Source organism: Hevea brasiliensis, chromosome 11 (genome assembly GCF_030052815.1).
Source record: "Hevea brasiliensis isolate MT/VB/25A 57/8 chromosome 11, ASM3005281v1, whole genome shotgun sequence".
Lineage (NCBI taxonomy): Eukaryota > Viridiplantae > Streptophyta > Magnoliopsida > Malpighiales > Euphorbiaceae > Hevea > Hevea brasiliensis.
In genome coordinates, this window is record NC_079503.1 from 1,500,572 (window position 1) to 1,517,336 (window position 16,765).

The 16,765-nt window shown below is 38.1% G+C and overlaps 2 protein-coding genes across 4 annotated transcripts; both read left to right on the forward strand.

Moving 5' to 3' along the window:
• The first annotated feature begins 417 nt into the window (after positions 1-417).
• Positions 418-4,820, forward strand: LOC110643228 (uncharacterized). 2 transcript variants are annotated; one of them, XM_021795521.2, is made up of 5 exons: positions 418-981; positions 3,105-3,161; positions 3,819-3,881; positions 3,977-4,045; positions 4,140-4,820. In XM_021795521.2, exons 1-5 carry the CDS (start codon positions 622-624, stop codon positions 4,413-4,415), a joined length of 825 nt encoding a protein of 274 aa, XP_021651213.1. In that variant the 5' UTR covers positions 418-621; the 3' UTR covers positions 4,416-4,820. The 2 variants fall into 2 exon arrangements, with proteins under 2 accessions (XP_021651213.1, XP_021651214.1); XM_021795522.2 differs by having other exon boundaries at positions 421-969.
• A 2,076-nt stretch (positions 4,821-6,896) lies between these two features.
• LOC110643213 (trafficking protein particle complex II-specific subunit 120 homolog) lies at positions 6,897-14,199 on the forward strand. 2 transcript variants are annotated; one of them, XM_058129587.1, is made up of 10 exons: positions 6,897-7,510; positions 7,626-7,832; positions 7,959-8,141; positions 8,558-8,667; positions 9,025-9,084; positions 9,897-10,185; positions 10,422-10,717; positions 10,980-11,857; positions 12,483-13,412; positions 13,625-14,199. In XM_058129587.1, exons 1-10 carry the CDS (start codon positions 7,100-7,102, stop codon positions 13,843-13,845), a joined length of 3,585 nt encoding a protein of 1,194 aa, XP_057985570.1. In that variant the 5' UTR covers positions 6,897-7,099; the 3' UTR covers positions 13,846-14,199. The 2 variants fall into 2 exon arrangements, with proteins under 2 accessions (XP_057985570.1, XP_057985571.1); XM_058129588.1 differs by lacking the exon at positions 6,897-7,510 and having other exon boundaries at positions 7,681-7,844.
• Positions 14,200-16,765: the final 2,566 nt, after the last annotated feature.

The following is a 16,765-nucleotide window of genomic DNA, read 5'->3' on the forward strand; positions in this document are numbered from 1 at the left end:
AATGAGTTCATATTTATCTAAATGTAAAGGCATACTAGATGCGTATGATGTAATTTTATTTGTGATGTTACTAGCCACAACAGTGAGATGGCGAGATGGGATTGGAGAAGAAAAAAAAATTGTAGGATTAGAACCGCATACAAGGTAAGACCAGAAGATAGAGTCAGAGTGTGAGGTTGAGAGGCCTGCGGTGATGCACTTTTTCCAGATACACGTATCACAGACGCAAACAAACACAGAAGCAGTGGATCGGTGTTCTGTACACATCCCTACAAAACAAACAAATAAAGAAATTCTTTTATTCTTTTCTTAATTTTCAAAAATATATGAAATTTGCACTGCCACATGTCACCATGGGCCCCATACCATACACAAAGATGAAAACAGAGAAAAAGGTCAGCAGCCCAACCCTAACACCCAACTCCATTTTGCTCTAAGATGTTTTAATAAATAAAAGAAAAACCACTCCACCTCTCTTATATATACTCTCCGCCCTCCCCTCTTTAACACCTCTCTCTCTCTCTCTCTCTCTCTCTCTCTCTCTCCTATATCTACAGAGTCACTGTGTCTGCACACAGATATCTGTGGCGTGTCTCTTTCGGGAACGATAGCTCGGTGACGATGGTGAAGGACGAGTGGATAAGGGCCGCGATGACGGATGATAGAGTGGTTGTGGAGCTGCTGTTGCGTCTCAAGCAAGCGCATGCAGCGGCACCAGCGAGACCTCAGGCGGTGATTCCAATTAGGTGGGGGTTACGACTTCCGAGGTCCAAGCCAGCTACAGCGGCATCCGTGCGATGTGACGTCGTTTGTAAGAGGAAAGAAGGAGATTCTTCTGCTAGATGTAGTCCAACCACGCCGCTTTCATGGAGCGGTGGTGGCGGCGCTGCCTCGCCCTCAGCCACCGTTGACGGCTTCGAAGAGACCAGCCCTCATGTCACCCGCTCTCCTCCTGGCGCCAGATCCAAGGTTTTTTTCTCGGTGCTTCTCTCTCTCCCCTCCTTTTTCTTTTCTTTTCTTTTTTTTTTTTTTGGTGGTGGCAGATTTGCCATGAGCTGATCTCTACGGTGTCGTTCTTTGCGTTGGTTGACTGAAATACCTTTAAAAAGACTATAATTGCTTTCGATGAGTGTTGGAGTTGAAGGGTGAGATAGATGGAGCTTATGTGCCTATTTACCAGACATTCCTGTCTAGTTCCGGGGATTTTTATTCTTCGTGACCAATTTGCCCTTCGTTTGTTCCCCTATTTGCTTTCTCTACTTCTGGCTTCTTTAACCATTTTCCTGTTTCTCTATTGGCTATATCGGTTAAAGAATAGTCCTATATTTTTCCCCCTGGTTCATAAGCTACCTCTTCTTGTCAGCGGCTGAGGAGGACAAATCTGCCGGTTTAATGGGCTTTAGCTCTCGTTTCAGGGTCGATCTCCCCAATAAACGGTGAATTACCGTAGGCATGCACTATCCAGTGTCCACACCTTAATGAAAAATTTTTAGGGACCAAAATAACCCCTTGCACTTTAAGATTTTACTTTCACATGAGGTCAGCAGCTTGAAAGTGGCTAACGTTTCTTCTCGAAATCTCGCCTATTTTCCGGTCACCTGTCATTCTTGTTCTAACCTTTTAATAGACCAAATCGCCCTCCGAAGCCTCTAATGGCAGTAGAGAGGACAGTTTTGTCAGATGCAAGATATCCCTTACCATTAGCCATTTATAACCATGTTGCCAACGCTAAGAACCCACGAAGCTTCCGACGCACGAACACTACCTTTAATTTTCTTTTATTTTTTTTCCCTTGTGACCAAAAAAAAAAAAAAAAAAAAGATTGCAAAGGGTCAAATATTGGGACGCTTTCTGCCTCGGACGCGAGAGGATTTTGGTTATATATAGATAAAGTCGCAAATGGGGTCGGGCCCCGTAAAGTGGCAGAGAGAGAGAGAGAGAGAGAGGAGAAATTATAGAGTGGTGTGTTTTGCTAGCGATGGGTCTTGCGTTTGGTGCAGCGTTGTTGTGTGTTGTGTTGTGGGTGGGGACGGCATTTGATTGTTGTTATTTGTTAACTTGAGAAATTATCAAGTGTGGCTTGCCCCATCATTGTCACCTTCTCTTCTCTTCTCTTCTCCCTATAGTATGGTCATCACTTATCACTTTCCAATTTCTATTTTATAATTTATAGAAAAAATTTTAATTTAAATTTTTTTGGAAAAGCAAATTTGAAAATTTTGTTTATTATTTTAATATTTTTAATTAAAATATATTAATTTTAATTTTAAACTAATTTTAATATTTTTATTTAATATATTTAATTATTATATTTAAAAAAAAAATTATTTATTCAACTGCGCCTTCATTACAGTGCCAAATAGATGAATTCTTTAGTCTTTAGTGGCCTTACTTAGGGAAATGGAAAGATCTTGCGTGTGGTTGGTTTGCACCTTTTAAGTTTTATCCGATGTGTAGCGTAATAGGGTTACACGCTACGTCCAATTCGCCTTTGGGTCCCATTGACATGTGTCGTGAGATCATGAGACTTGATTTGATTTTATCATCATAATAATAATAATAATAATTATTATTATTATTATTATTGGTAATAATTTTGATTTTATTTTTAATGAGGTTTGCCGGCCATGTCAGGAAAGTCACGTGAGCAATTAAAAAAAAAAAGGCGTTTCTTGGTGACGTGGCCTGCGATCACTGGTTGGAGCCCTTTTGAAAATACCAGCTGTCTGATCGGAGCGCTTTTTTTTTTTTAATAATATAAAAAAGTAATAGTTAAGTAGTAGGACGTGAATTCAGCTGGTGGCACCGTGCAGTCTGACTGCTGCGGAGAAGGGATTAAAATGGTTGGAGATAATATCACAGCCGAAAATCTCGCAGAGATCCGACAACCTCGCTGGCAGTTGTAAAACCCGCTGCGCCCTATACTAAAAATGAGCTGGCTGACTGCTTATTTTTTTATGGGCTGACCTAAACCGAGTCTAAGGAATTTCTGCTATTTTATGCTTGGATAGCCTTTGGTTTAGTAATAGTTCTTTTCATCAACTGTTGATTGCTTGCTTTCATGGTGCATGACTATACTTTTCACTCAATTATGATATTTGCAGGGTACTGCTACTGCTGAAACCGCTAGCACCTCCACAAAGAGGTCAAGAAGAAAGAAGGTATATAATTTTATCTTCTGTTTAAAATCTCGTTATCTGCCCTGGCTACTTCAAACCCTTCTTTGTTTTGTGGTGTAATGCTTCTATGCTTTCAAATTAGGGTCTATTTGGCATTTCAAAATTAGGGTGTATTTGGCAATTATATTAAAGCAATATATTAATTAAAGGGTATTAAAAAAGTTGGTTTAAAGTTAAATTTAATATGTTGTGATATTAAGCAAAATTTTTCTTAGACTCCGCTTGTTTCCTGGAATTTTTTTTTAAAATAAATTTCTCTTTTGAAGTCTTTTTTTAAATTTTGATAATTTTATTAGAATGTGAAAATATTTATATATACATGATGATATAAACACGAATTATTAGTTTAATCTGTGAAATAAATGGAACCTTAATATCATATAAAATGATATTTTTTTAGAAAACAGCCTTTAGCCTCTCAATCACAATTGCAATCCCAATCGGTGCTTTAAAAGACAACTCCAACTCCACTGGAGTAACTATTTGGGCTATCTTTTTTTTTCCTTTTTGGTGTTGATATTGAGTGTTTCTTGCTTCTTAGGGCCCTATAACTGTAATGAGTGGTTGATATATGTTCAAGTGATGGCAGTTGATGACTTTAACATCTTGTAATCTGCTAACTCGATTGACATTTTCCAGACGTTTGCTGAACTTAAAGAAGAAGAGAGTTTTCTGTTGAAAGAAAGGATGCATCTCAAAAAGGTGTGACCATTAAACTTAAAGCTAAATTTCTGCGCCTCTCCCACTTTGCTCCAGCTTATTTTACGTTGCTGACTACTCTTGTGATCATTGAACAGGAAATAACAACTTTAAATTCCACATTTGAGGAACAGGTAGCAAGAAATGAGAATTTAAAGAGAATAAAGGTATTCACTGTTGCTTTTGTGTCCCCTATTTTGTTTCCCCACAATGTATTTATGTTAGTGCTGTAAAACTGAATTTTCTTTTTCTATTTTTCAGTTTGATTTGAAATTGCAATATGCAAATAACTCAAGTTTAGCGTCTGATGTACTGGAGAAAGAAATTTGCAACCGGCCCTACAAGGGAGAACCCTCTTCTCCCAACCACATTAGTTCAATGTTGCCTAAACATGTTCAATGTGATGATGATATCAAGTTGGATTCCTGTGAAACACAAGAGGCAGTTTCAAACCATGACAGATCCTTCCTGCTACCTGATTTAAATATGATGCCATCTGAGGATCCTCACAGTGAAACTCTACCTGGAATGAGATGACAAAAATGTATAAAGAGTCCTTTGTACCTACTAAGGATGTGGATATCAGGTCAATGATGTGGTTGTGACGTTGTTTTTGGCCAAGGAGCTGTTTGCTGTATGCACATTCAAGGTCGCGATCCAGAACTGCATAACTTGGCCAAGGCCTCAGAAGTGATAGCTTGGCGTAGATCTATAGCTAATTTGCCCATGGCAAAGGAAGTCAGTCAGTCAGGAAGAAGCTTTTAAGGATAGTGTAGAGACCATGGCTGTAGATGTAGATATTCTTGATTTGTTGGAGGCTTCTACATTCCTCTGAAATTCTATGTAGAAATAATTGTCATTTTTTTTAGGTGAATGGCTGCTGGACTCCTATGTTAAAGGCTTCTTGCAACTAATGTTACATTTTTGTTTCTTTAGGCCCTAGTTTCTATTTCCACAGACTCTTTTATAGGGGGAAAAATATCGCGAGTAGGAGTGACTAATCTTCATGTACTGTGATTGCCATCGGAAGAGCAGACTCGTCTGCAGGATCAACTCATTACCTATAAAAAAAGACTTGTCTGCAGGAAATTAAAGTCATTTGGCCAATTGTGTGAATTAGTTGGCAGAGTTTGTTTTGTTTCGAAAGTCTCATCTTACAAGTAAAAATAATTATCAGATACTTGGAGCTGTGGTGATTGCCTCACATAGGCGTGCTTGATGAATTGCCCATCGAAATGCCAGTGCCAATTTAAAAACGAAAGAAAAAGGACAGCACTATGAAAGTTAATGCTGCCAAAATCTAGTATTTCTAAGCTGCGGTGGTGTGCCTTCTAAAGTTCGTCTGGCTCTGCTGTGTTTTGGATTACTCTTTATATCATAATAGCAAAATTATTTGTGACAAAAAGGTGAGAGGAATCAACTTTACAGATACGAGTTCTCATGGTTCTGCCGATGCATTTTTTTTTTTTGGTTTTATTTTACTGCTTTCCATGCAGACTTTAAAAGAAATCCCATACGTATAGCAATGAATTTTGGTGTATATGATAATAAACAATCCATTATTTCCAATATACGATAATCATAATGAAAAACTATGCAATAAATTATGTATTTCATCAAACATAAATATGTTTGAAGGGGGATAGAACTATGAATTCAGAAGGTCAATTGCTACGAGGCTTCACATTATTGCCCAAGCTTTCAGAGTGCTGCAAATTCTGCAGAACAAGTGGGGGCAGACCCCCTAGCCCACCACGCAATCCATCATTTGCCAATTGAGCTTAGATAAAGTGCATGAAGTGAGGAGATCGTAGTATTTGGTTGAAAGGCTTTGTTCTTCATGTTCTTACCATTTCTTTCTTTTCATTTTGGTGGTTTACAGTTTGTGGGGTTTCTCGAGGTGAATTTTAGGAGCGCTTCACTTCAGACGGAAACCAATCAGCTAAACTTCTATTTCTTAGTTTAGGATTTCTTCGTTTTCTTAAGAATCAAAGAAGTCAATCATACATCCAATTGAATCAAAATCATAGCTGAAAACTGGCATTCAAAAGCCTTCAATCAATAAAACTGCAGATAAACCCAAGCGAGGATCCGAAATCCCGAATCCTTGCAACTTTCATCTACTCAAAATGGAACATAAAACCAATGTGTTCAAGAAGGAATCCATTTCCAATTTTAAATCTTTTTTGCGGTTTAACAATCTGCGTATGCAGAAACGATCAAGAAAAAAAAAAAAAAAAAGTTGATCCACGCTTTGTTTCTCATGGGGAATCGAGCTTTGATGGAATGAGGACTTTACAGACTAGGACCGAAAAGCAGTGGAATCTGCGAATAGAAAAGAGAAAATCTGTAAAAATTAATGCAATAAAGCCCGTCGGCAGCTAAATGGGCAAGTTACAGAACCACATCATGGGCTTCAAAGTTGAGCTTGGTCTTGGCGAACCCAAGCCCTTGTCGGATCAAACATTGAAAAATATACGGAGCGAGGCACTAGCCTTATGCCGTTTAGCAAGTACCTAGCAGCTTAAGAATTAGGTTTGTTCCCTTCTAAATTTTATGGATATAGAGGAAAAATTTCATCGTTTGTGAATGAAAATGGTATCCCTCGACCAAACTCCTAATTTGATACACCTGGTTATGATAACAGGTGAGATTGTCCTATAGATTCAACACTCAGATTCTGCTTAATACCATCGTCTACTTTATTTCACATTAATTTCATGATCATAAAATAGGAACTAGCTGTGCTGAACAAAAGCTTTACAAGCTCAATACAGCGATATCGGACTACCTCAACTGGGTTAATGGCACACACTGCGTCTATTGCAAGTTGATTCATAATCACTCTTGTTCTCTGTCATAAACCCAAGTCGCTAATTGTACCTCTTGAAATTTGGGAAACTATAAATGGTTTTTTCAGGATCGTTTAATTAATAAATTTGAAAATTAAGAAAATAATGCAAATAAATATTTCACCTGCTTTGCTTTCAACAGAAGCATCCCCTATACACCCCGAGTCAGACCAAATCTCTCTGTCACTCTCTCTCTAGTCACTGCCTTGCACAACCATAACAGCTGGACCAAACACCAAGCAACGCCCTAAAACGACATCGCTTTACGATATCTCCTCTAGTCCTCTTTCACCGTTTCACTCAGCCTGCTTCTCTTCCACTCTCTCTATAGACCACCGTCTTATCACATCGTCGCCGTCAGATCCAGAAATGGAGCCAGACGTAAGCATCGAGACATCCTGCATGATCCGCATCGCAATCCTCCCAGTAGGTCCGGTCCCGCCCCGCATTCTGTGCGACTACTACTCCATGTTCCTGCGTCACCATACGATTTCTCTCTCTGCCATCAGTTCCTTCTACACGGAGCACCAGAAATCCCCTTTCGCCAATCAGCCATGGGACAACGGCTCTCTTCGATTCAAGTTCATACTCGGAGGGTCCCCTCCCAGCCCCTGGGAGGATTTCCAGTCGAATCGCAAGATCCTTTCCGTCATAGGCGTTTGCCACTGCCCGTCCTCGCCTGATCTCAATTCCATCGTCGATCAGTTTAGCGTCGCCTGTAAAAGTTACGCATCTGCGCTGGTGACGCGGTGTTTCGCTTTCTGCCCCTGTGATTCTCAGGTTGGCGTTTTGATGTTTCTCATGGTTTAATTTATAAGCTATTACACAAGAGGCAATGAGGCATTGAGCGTTTGATGTTGTTTTCTATCATTTCCCATTTTTGTTTCTGTTACAGCTGGAGGATGGTGGTAAAAAGGGAGAGAATCTGAGATTGTTTCCTCCGGCGGACCGCCAAACGTTGGAGATCCATTTGCAAACTATGATGCAAGAAATTGCCGCTTCATTGTTGATGGAATTCGAAAAGTGGGTACTACGGGCGGAATCTGCTGGAACTATTCTCAAGACGCCTTTAGATTCTCAAGCCAGTTTAAGCTCAGAGGAGGTTTATGTCTAGGTGTCATAAGGATTTGAATTTGCATTTTCTCCACTTAAGACTTTTAACTTCGTCACGGGATGCCATGCATTGCTTGGAATAGCTTTAGTAATTTTTATTTTGGTAAAACTGCAGGTGATCAAGGCCAAAAAGAGAAGACTGGCTCGTGCACAGAAGACAATGGGGGATTACTGTTTGATGGCAGGTTCACCTATTGATGCCAATGCCCACTATTCCACTGCCTTAGAATTAGCTAGATTGACTGCGGATTTCTTCTGGTATGCTGGGGCTTTGGAGGGTAGCATTTGTGCCTTGCTGGTATGCGCAACTTTTCAGCCCAAATAAAATGTATCATATGTGAATCTTGTATCTTTTTTAATGTGTTATTTTCTAATTAGGTTTTGTGAATTTTTCAAGGAACCAATTGAGTCGATTAATGTGGAATTGTGTCTTGACAACATGTGCAGGGTAATAAAAAATATATATGGTAGTTGTAAAATGTAATGTTGTGAACCCTCTTTCAGTATGATGTGAGATGCGTAGAATATGGTTCCCATAGTTATCTTGATAAAATAACTCCACCACTGTATTTTAGTGTATCCTTTTGTTGATCATGTAAATGTGATAACTCTATGAAGTGCGGAAATGTGGCTTCTGCAAGAGTGAGTGAATATAAGCTATTATTTACCATGGACTTGTGCAATTACTTACCTATTCATTTTGCCTGCTATCAGATAGACCAAATGGGCCAAAAAGATGCAGTTTTTGAGGATGAGGTCAGGTATCGGTACATTAGTGTGATATCGCATTACAAAAAGTCATTTACACCAGACAATGCTCAAAGGTGGTTATTTTTCTTTCATTTTGGTTAATGCCTAAATAATTATTTTCTGGGTGGTTATTATTCTTTCATTTTATTTAATGTTTTAACAATTATCAGTACAAGGTGGTTTTTGTGTTGTACTTCCAATGGAAATTGCAAGGTTGAATCTATTATCTTTCCCCTATTCTAATATTAATGGAAAGTAGATTTTTTTTTTTTTTAAATTCCTTCTGCTCAACTAACTGAATTTTAATTATACTTATCAATTTTATTTACTTTTGATTTCTTGTATATAATGCCTGTCGGACTCATAGTTTTTATCTCCTTTTCATGTTTGATTATGTTGACTGCAATTTTTTGCTTATATGTTTTATGCAGAGTTTCACCTTTAAGCTTTGAACTTGAAGCCACTCTGAAATTGGCAAGATTTCTTTGTAGGTAAATATATCTCTTTATGGGGAAATTATTGAGTGTTCCTGGTGTATATGCACCCTTGCTCACAATGATGTGGGTTCCATTCTTCATAATTCATGGAAAAAATGTTTATTTGTAATTGGTGCATTATTTTTTAGTGCACCGGATGCATTTTATAATTTGCCCGCTTTATGTATGTGAGGGTTTGGTTATTTCAATAATTTAAGTAGTTGCTTCCATTTTTAAAGTTGGGATGACATTATGTCTTCCTTTCTTATGTTTGCATAAGTGTTCTATTTTTGCCTTCCCTTGTTACCCCCTCCCTTGTTTCTCTTATTTCTTTATATTTAACTCACAAGATTTTCTGATTGCTTGGAATTTGTATCATTGTTAGCTTGTTTTTTGAGTTTGATGCTGTTAGTATTGAGTATAGTGGGATAGATTCAAGAGACCTGTGAAAGCTGAAATATCTGGAGTTGCTCAAGTCTGTTAATGTTTCTCATCTTTTATTTCTTTGGTAGCTTAGAATAAAACAGGACATATGAATCTATGATAATTGCTTGTTTTTGGATTTTGAGATCAACTGGTCTGGTTGTGTTGTCCTATGCCTTCCTTCCAATGGTCAATCATATGCGGATTTTCTCTCATGCCTGTTGTTGGAAAAGTTTGGAGTTTGCTATGCATAGTCCCTAGTTTCTTGTAGAACTGTTTCATGGAAACAGTGTTTCTATTTCATTGTTTATGGTAATTTTTGCAAGGTTGAAAGTCCCTAGCTTCTTGTACAACTATCTCATGGAACATTATTAATATTTCATTGTTTATGGTAATTTTTTCAGAAGAGGATTCACTAAAGATGTTGTGGAGTTGCTAACCAGTGCTGCAGATGGTGCGAAATCCTTGATAGATGCCAGTGATAGACTCATATTGTATGTTGAAATAGCTCGCTTATTTGGGTCTCTTGGTTATCAGAGGAAAGCTGCCTTTTTCTCAAGGCAGGTAGTCCAGTTGTATATGCAACAAGAAAATAGATTTGCGGCTATGAGTGCTATGCAAGTTTTGGCAATGACCACCAAAGCATATCGTGTTCAGAGTAGAGCGTCCTTCTCCAATTATCCTCATTCAAGTGTAAGTGCACTAATGTGGGGAAATATAATAATAATTAAAAAAAAAAAACTATTGTTAACATTGTATCTGCTTGATAGTTCGAAATTGGTTTTCTTACTGTTGCTTTAACTGCATGTTCTAGAATTTTAGTTGTTATTGCTCAGATGAATTTTTAAGAAACCTTTTTTATTATAGACTTTTAGTTGTGCTTGTATTTATTGTTCTAGACTTTCAGGTAATTTTCTTTTTCTTTGCAGAAGGAGATTGAATCAAGCCATGCTGATAGTGGGAAAATGCATCACCAATCAGTAGTTTCTTTATTTGAGTCTCAGTGGAGCACATTGCAGATGGTTGTACTGCGGGAGATACTGCTGGCTGCTGTTCGTGCAGGAGATCCCCTTGCTGCATGGAGTGCTGCTGCACGGTTACTAAGATCTTATTATCCTTTAATCACACCAGCTGGGCAGAATGGCCTTGCTAGTGCACTTACTAAGTCAGCCCAGAGGTTGCCTTCCGGAACTCGCTGTGCTGATCCAGCCTTACCTTTCGTAAGGTATTTACTTCTATGCATGGACCTTTTGTAACTAACTTCAAATAATGTCTTGTTAATGTGATTTAGATCCTTCTATCAATTTTTTTTTTTTTTTTTTTGGGGTGGGGGTTGGCTGTGGTTTCAAGACAATTAATTATTTGTTGCACAGTCCTGCATTTATGGGATTTATCAACTTTGAGCAGACTTTTGAAGACATTCTGCTTTTCACTATTGTTTTCCAAGTTGGTATTCTGTTTTTCATTTATATGTTTGATTCTTTCAGGTTATATTCCTTTCCTCCCTATCCCTGTCAAATGGACATTGTAAAACGCAATCCAGCAAGAGAAGACTGGTGGGCTGGATCTGCTCCTTCAGGGCCTTTTATATACACACCATTCAGCAAAGGGGAGCCAAATGACAGCAGCAAGCAGGAGCTGATATGGATTGTTGGCGAACCAGTCCAGGTCTTAGTGGAGTTGGCAAATCCATGTGGCTTTGATTTAAGGGTTGATAGTATATACCTATCTGTTCATTCAGGAAATTTTGATGCTTTTCCTGTTAGTGTAGATCTTCTGCCTAATTCATCAAAGGTGATAACCTTATCTGGAATCCCGACTTCTGTGGGGTCAGTAACAATTCCAGGGTGTACTGTTCACTGTTTTGGTGTTATTTCTGAACACCTTTTCGGGGATGTTGATAATCTGCTTCTTGGTGCAGCACAAGGGCTTGTGCTTTCTGATCCTTTCAGATGTTGTGGGTCTCCAAGGCCGAGAAATGTGTTGGTTCCAAATATTTCTGTTGTACCTCCAATTCCATTATTAGTTTCTCATGTTGTAGGTGGTGATGGTTCAATAGTTTTATATGAAGGTGAAATACGTGATGTCTGGATTAGTCTGGCTAATGCAGGGATAGTTCCAGTTGAACAAGCACATATATCACTCTCTGGTAAAAACCAAGATTCTGTTGTCTCAATACCATATGAAACCTTAAAATCTGCCCTTCCTTTGAAGCCTGGTGCAGAAGTGATCCTACCTGTGACATTGAAAGCCTGGCAGCATGGACCAGTAGACCCTGATATTACTGGTGGTAAGCTTGCCTCTGGAAGTATGGGGAGGCAGTTAAAGGATGGTAGCAGCCCCACATTGTTGATTCATTATGCTGGTATTTCTTTTAACTTAGATTACAATGGCGCTCTCATTTATTATTTGGTTATGTTTATCTGAAAAAAAAAAAGCGTAGTGGACTTTGTAATAAGTCTTCGTTTGTCTATATTTCTGAACTTTCAGCCATATTTTATTCTTGTATTAGATCAAATAAATGACATGTTACTTCTTGTAAGAGTAGTTGCACTATAAATTAGATTATTAGAATGTCGGTTGCTCTTTGTTCGCTGTGTTTTTTTAGACTATTCAAGTTGGTGACACTGTCAGGTCTCTAAAGCCCTTGCCTACTGTTTGCCAAAATATTAAAACAAATAAAATGATCGAAAGTCCAATTGAGTGTTGGTTATCTGAGCCTTGGAATTTGACTTCTTAGATTATTAATCAGGTTGGAGTTTGGAGCCCTCAATCATCTGTGTCCCACATTTTCCTTTTTAGCATCTGGGAACTGCATCTGAATATGTTTTCATTTCAGCACACTAGCACTGCAATCAGCTTACAGTTGTTTATTCTTAATTTAGAGAGCTCTCTGTGTATCATCTTGTTCCTAGGAAGATTAACTTCCCTGAATGTTACTATGGTCAACTATTAAATGATTGGTGACTCTAATTCATTTTGGATGTCAGGGCCATTGACAGATTCTGGAGATCCTCCAACAAAAGAATCTGTTTTTCCTCCTGGTAGACGCCTGGTGGTTCCCTTACACATTTGTGTTTTGCAAGGTTTGTCTTTTGTGAAAGCTTGCTTGCTTTCAATGGAAATTCCTGCACATGTTGGCCTAAATCTTCCAGAACCAGTTCATGTTGAGACTAATGGTAGCAAAGAAGCTGTTGGTTCAAAAAGTAAGATGGATGGATTGCTAAAAATTGATCCTTTCAGAGGAAGTTGGGGGCTACGTTTTCTTGAATTAGAATTGTCTAATCCAACTGATGTTGTGTTTGAAATTAGCGTTTCAGTCCAGCTTGACAGCTGCGAAGATAAGTTGGATAACCTTTCTGCTGTTCAAGATGCTACTGAATATTGTTGTCCAAAAACAAGAATTGATAGGGATCATTCTGCGAGGGTTTTAATACCTCTGGAGCATTTTAAGTTGCCCATTCTTGATGGTTCCTTTTTCATGAAGGATTTTCAGCCTGATGGTGTTGGCAGAAATTCGAGCTTCTCAGAAAAGAATGCCAAGGCTGAATTAAATGCTTCAATTAAGAACCTCATTTCCAGGATAAAGGTGAGGTGGCAATCAGGACGAAACAGCTCTGGAGAACTGAATATGAAGGATGCCATACAGGCAGCGCTTCAGACATCTGTTGTGGATGTATTGCTACCAGATCCATTGACATTTAGCTTCAGGCTTGTTAGAAATAGTGTCCCACAAGAATCTGATATGCCCGATGACTCTGGGCATGAAGGTTCTGTGATGGCTTATGACATGACCCCAATGGAGGTCATAGTTCGCAACAACACCAAGGAAATCATTAGGATGAGTCTTAGCATTGCATGCAGGGATGTGGCTGGAGAAAATTGCTTCGAGGGTACAAAGGCCACTGTCCTATGGGCTGGTAATATTTCATTTTTATTCCTTTATCCAGATACTTTTATGGGATTAAGTGCTTGGCTCTGGATGCTAGTACTTTTATTTTGTTTTGTTTTTCAAGCAGCACTGTTTGTATGATCTGTTGTCACTCACAAGGCTGGAAAACAACTTGCTATTGCATATTTATGCAATTGAAATTGTTAATATGCAACTCTGGCTTGCTCTAATTTATTGTAGGTGTTTTGAATGGGATAGCTATGGAGGTTCCCCCTCTTCAAGAATCTAAGCATTCTTTCTCGTTGCATTTTCTCGTCCCTGGTGAGTATACTCTAGTGGCTGCTGCTGTGATTGAAGAAGCTAATGATGTCCTCAGAACCCGTGCCAAAACTGATTCAGTTGATGAGCCAATATTCTGTCGAGGTCCCCCATTCCATATTCGCGTCATTGGAACTGCTTGACTATTCTACCGAGAATGGTCAATTCATCTTAATTGACAGATTCTGATGGTTTTCATGGTATTATCATTGATCACTTTGAATACATTCTACCAACGATTTCCCTGGTATTACACTATTCAGGTTGATCTGCAGATGGATTCAATTGATGTATATTTAGGAATTTGATGTGCTTGTAAATCTATTATTCATCAAATAGCTTTTCGTCGAGTGATTCCAGAACCCAAAGGAGTTAAAAACTAGGGGGAGATTTATCGATATCGTTGTAATTCTATGATCATTGACGCGAGTACACATGGATATGGTTGACTAGCAGCACTTTGAATACATTCCACCATCTCCTGCTGTTTTCCTAAACTTCTAGTGGCGCTACTGCTTGTTTAAGATACTAGATATTGTAGTTTGCAGCTACGGTGTCGTGTCGTATCCTCAATCTGATCCAAGGCTGTTGTAATTTCTATGGCATTAGTTGTAGATGTTGACGATCCCATGGTTTGTGCTCAAGCATTAGTGGTTTGTGTCTTGAAAGCAACTGAATGCCGCATGCTTTGCTATGGGCTTCTAAGTCTTAATAAGACATAATTAATTTGAATTAGAATAATATGGATTTCATTAGGCCACAACAGATGGATTATGACGCAATCAAATTGTCGTTTCTACTCTTAATCAAAGGAGATTATTAATGACCAATTTACCCTTTTAGTTTGGCAAGGAGAATGTGCAAACGGAGTTGTAATTGAAGTGCTTTTTAGTAGCTATTTTTGGTGGGTCATCATTAGATTGGCATAATATTAGAAGGCCAAAATAGATTGAAGTGTGAAAGCATAAGGTTAGGAGCAAGAGCAGACCCCCAAGATGAATTGGGTTGTTAGAAGGCGACTACTTGAAAATTTATCACTTTTCTCTGCCGACAATTTTTTTTCTTTTTTATTGGTCAGAACCGACAATTTAATTTTCTGATGCTTCTGTATATGAATATACTTGAAACCTTAACGAATGTCAATGACAGCGGCTGATTTGATTGGTTGGATGATGGCTCTTCTATTCAGCTCAACTAATTAAGCTTTTATTTAAAAAATTTGAGATCGACTATATGAATTCGCTTTGTTCATTCTAAACGATTTTGGGTTAAATCCTCGTAAATACTTTCTCCACTCTTTATGGGTCTTCATCTTTCTTAATCTTAAATCTATGGCCATATGATAATTGATAATTGATAAGCAATGTTTGGTAAAAAAACAATTTTTTTAAATTAAGAGAAGAAGAAGGGGGAAAAGGGTAGGCAAAAAGGAAAATCCCGAGGTAGAGACAAGTAGAAAATTTCCTCTATCATTACTGCATCCTATGGGTATTGGACTTTCTTTTTTATAAAAAAAAAAAAAATTGAGTAAAAAATCGGGAGAGTAAGAATTCGAATTTATGTTTACCTAAAGTAGTATTGGATCTGTTAATAATCTTGACATACAAAATTCCATACTCTTTGTGTTAGCTTCTCAATGTTTCCAGCATCCCAACTGGTAATGGTAACCATATCCCAACTAACAATAGCCACCACTCACCACCAAGATCCTCCCATTGCCTCTAACCAAACAATGAACAGATAAAGCCAACCAAGAAAAATTAAACAAAGATGGGCTGAAATTAATCTTAAAATTTATTTGGTTAATTTAAAGTTTTTTGATAGTTATCTTCTCCAGTATCCCACTAAACCAGAATATAAGTTTGAATTTTCTGTGTATGATTATTGGTCCATTGCATTTATTGTTTTTCTCCCACATATTTCCACTATAAATCAATCCTGTTATGTCCCAATTCAACCATGTGGTTTCTCTGTGCCATTCTGGCACTGGCAGTCAATATTTGTATAAAAATTTCCCAACCAAATAATTATCATCAAGATGTTTATATGTCTTCACTGTACTACTTTAGATGCCCTCATGCAAATTTGTGAAAAGAAATTTCCTCACAAAGTCATCAATCTTCTTCTTATAGCTTACTCTATCCTTCTCCCCATTGAGCAAATGCCAAGCCATTGACAACTATTGTCAAAATATTATTCCACCACTCCCTATCAGACAAAATTGTCCCAAACTTTCTCAGTCTTCAACCTTTCATACCAAAATGTTAGTATTCTTCAATGTCTCTGTTGACAAAGAGCTTTCACCCTCACAACCTTATCTCTCCCTTTCTTTTCTTTCCAATTGTGTGTATATGAATCCCATCAACATCAAGTAAACAGGAAATGTTCTCTTATACACAGTACGTGTCTGTGAAACTTCTCAGTTTCTTCAAGCAAGCAAAACGGTATCACATCACATGACATGAGAGACTGAAAAAAAACACAACACATCATTAAAACCATGTCTAAATTATATGTCCTTTGATGCTTTTTTCCTCATCTATCATGTCAACTACATTAGCTGGTGGGGTAGTCGCTACCCTTTACCTATTTTTGTGTTTTCCTTGTTTCACAACTCTTACAGTTGAAGCTCCACACTGCTACTCCATACAAGCAATGAAAAAGACCCTATAACTATTTGAGCCAAACCCTATAGTTCCAAAGCTTTCAACTTTGTTTTTAGTGTTATCTTCTCCCTCCCCAATATATAAAATTTAGGAGAAATCCATCTCAAAATTAACTTATATTTTAGGATACGGGATTTAAATTCGACATCTTACCATTAAAATCTGAATACCCAAGCGGAATTATATATCATAGGGCTTAAACAAGAGTATTAGGAGGGTTAACTATTGAAGGCGTTGAATAAAAATCTTATCATTGTCACAAAGGGATAAAAAGGAGGGGGGAAGGAGGGCAAGTGGGTGTGTGGTCCAGTAAAGAGTGCCTATACTGGCTTGCCATGAAGTGCTTTTGTGGTCCATGGAGAAAGGAAAGCCTAATTTGAGGGCAGAGGAACATGGA

Bases quoted from the DNA above. Each gene is read 5' to 3' on its own strand.
- LOC110643228 (XM_021795521.2), top strand. From the start codon at position 622: ATGGTGAAGGACGAGTGGATAAGGGCCGCGATGACGGATGATAGAGTG. The intron at 3,882-3,976 runs GTGTGACCATTA...ATCATTGAACAG, and splicing joins AAAGGATGCATCTCAAAAAG to GAAATAACAACTTTAAATTC. The intron at 4,046-4,139 runs GTATTCACTGTT...TCTATTTTTCAG, and splicing joins AGAATTTAAAGAGAATAAAG to TTTGATTTGAAATTGCAATA.
- LOC110643213 (XM_058129587.1), top strand. From the start codon at position 7,100: ATGGAGCCAGACGTAAGCATCGAGACATCCTGCATGATCCGCATCGCA. The intron at 9,085-9,896 runs GTAAATATATCT...TAATTTTTTCAG, and splicing joins TTGGCAAGATTTCTTTGTAG to AAGAGGATTCACTAAAGATG. The intron at 11,858-12,482 runs GTATTTCTTTTA...TTTGGATGTCAG, and splicing joins ATTGTTGATTCATTATGCTG to GGCCATTGACAGATTCTGGA.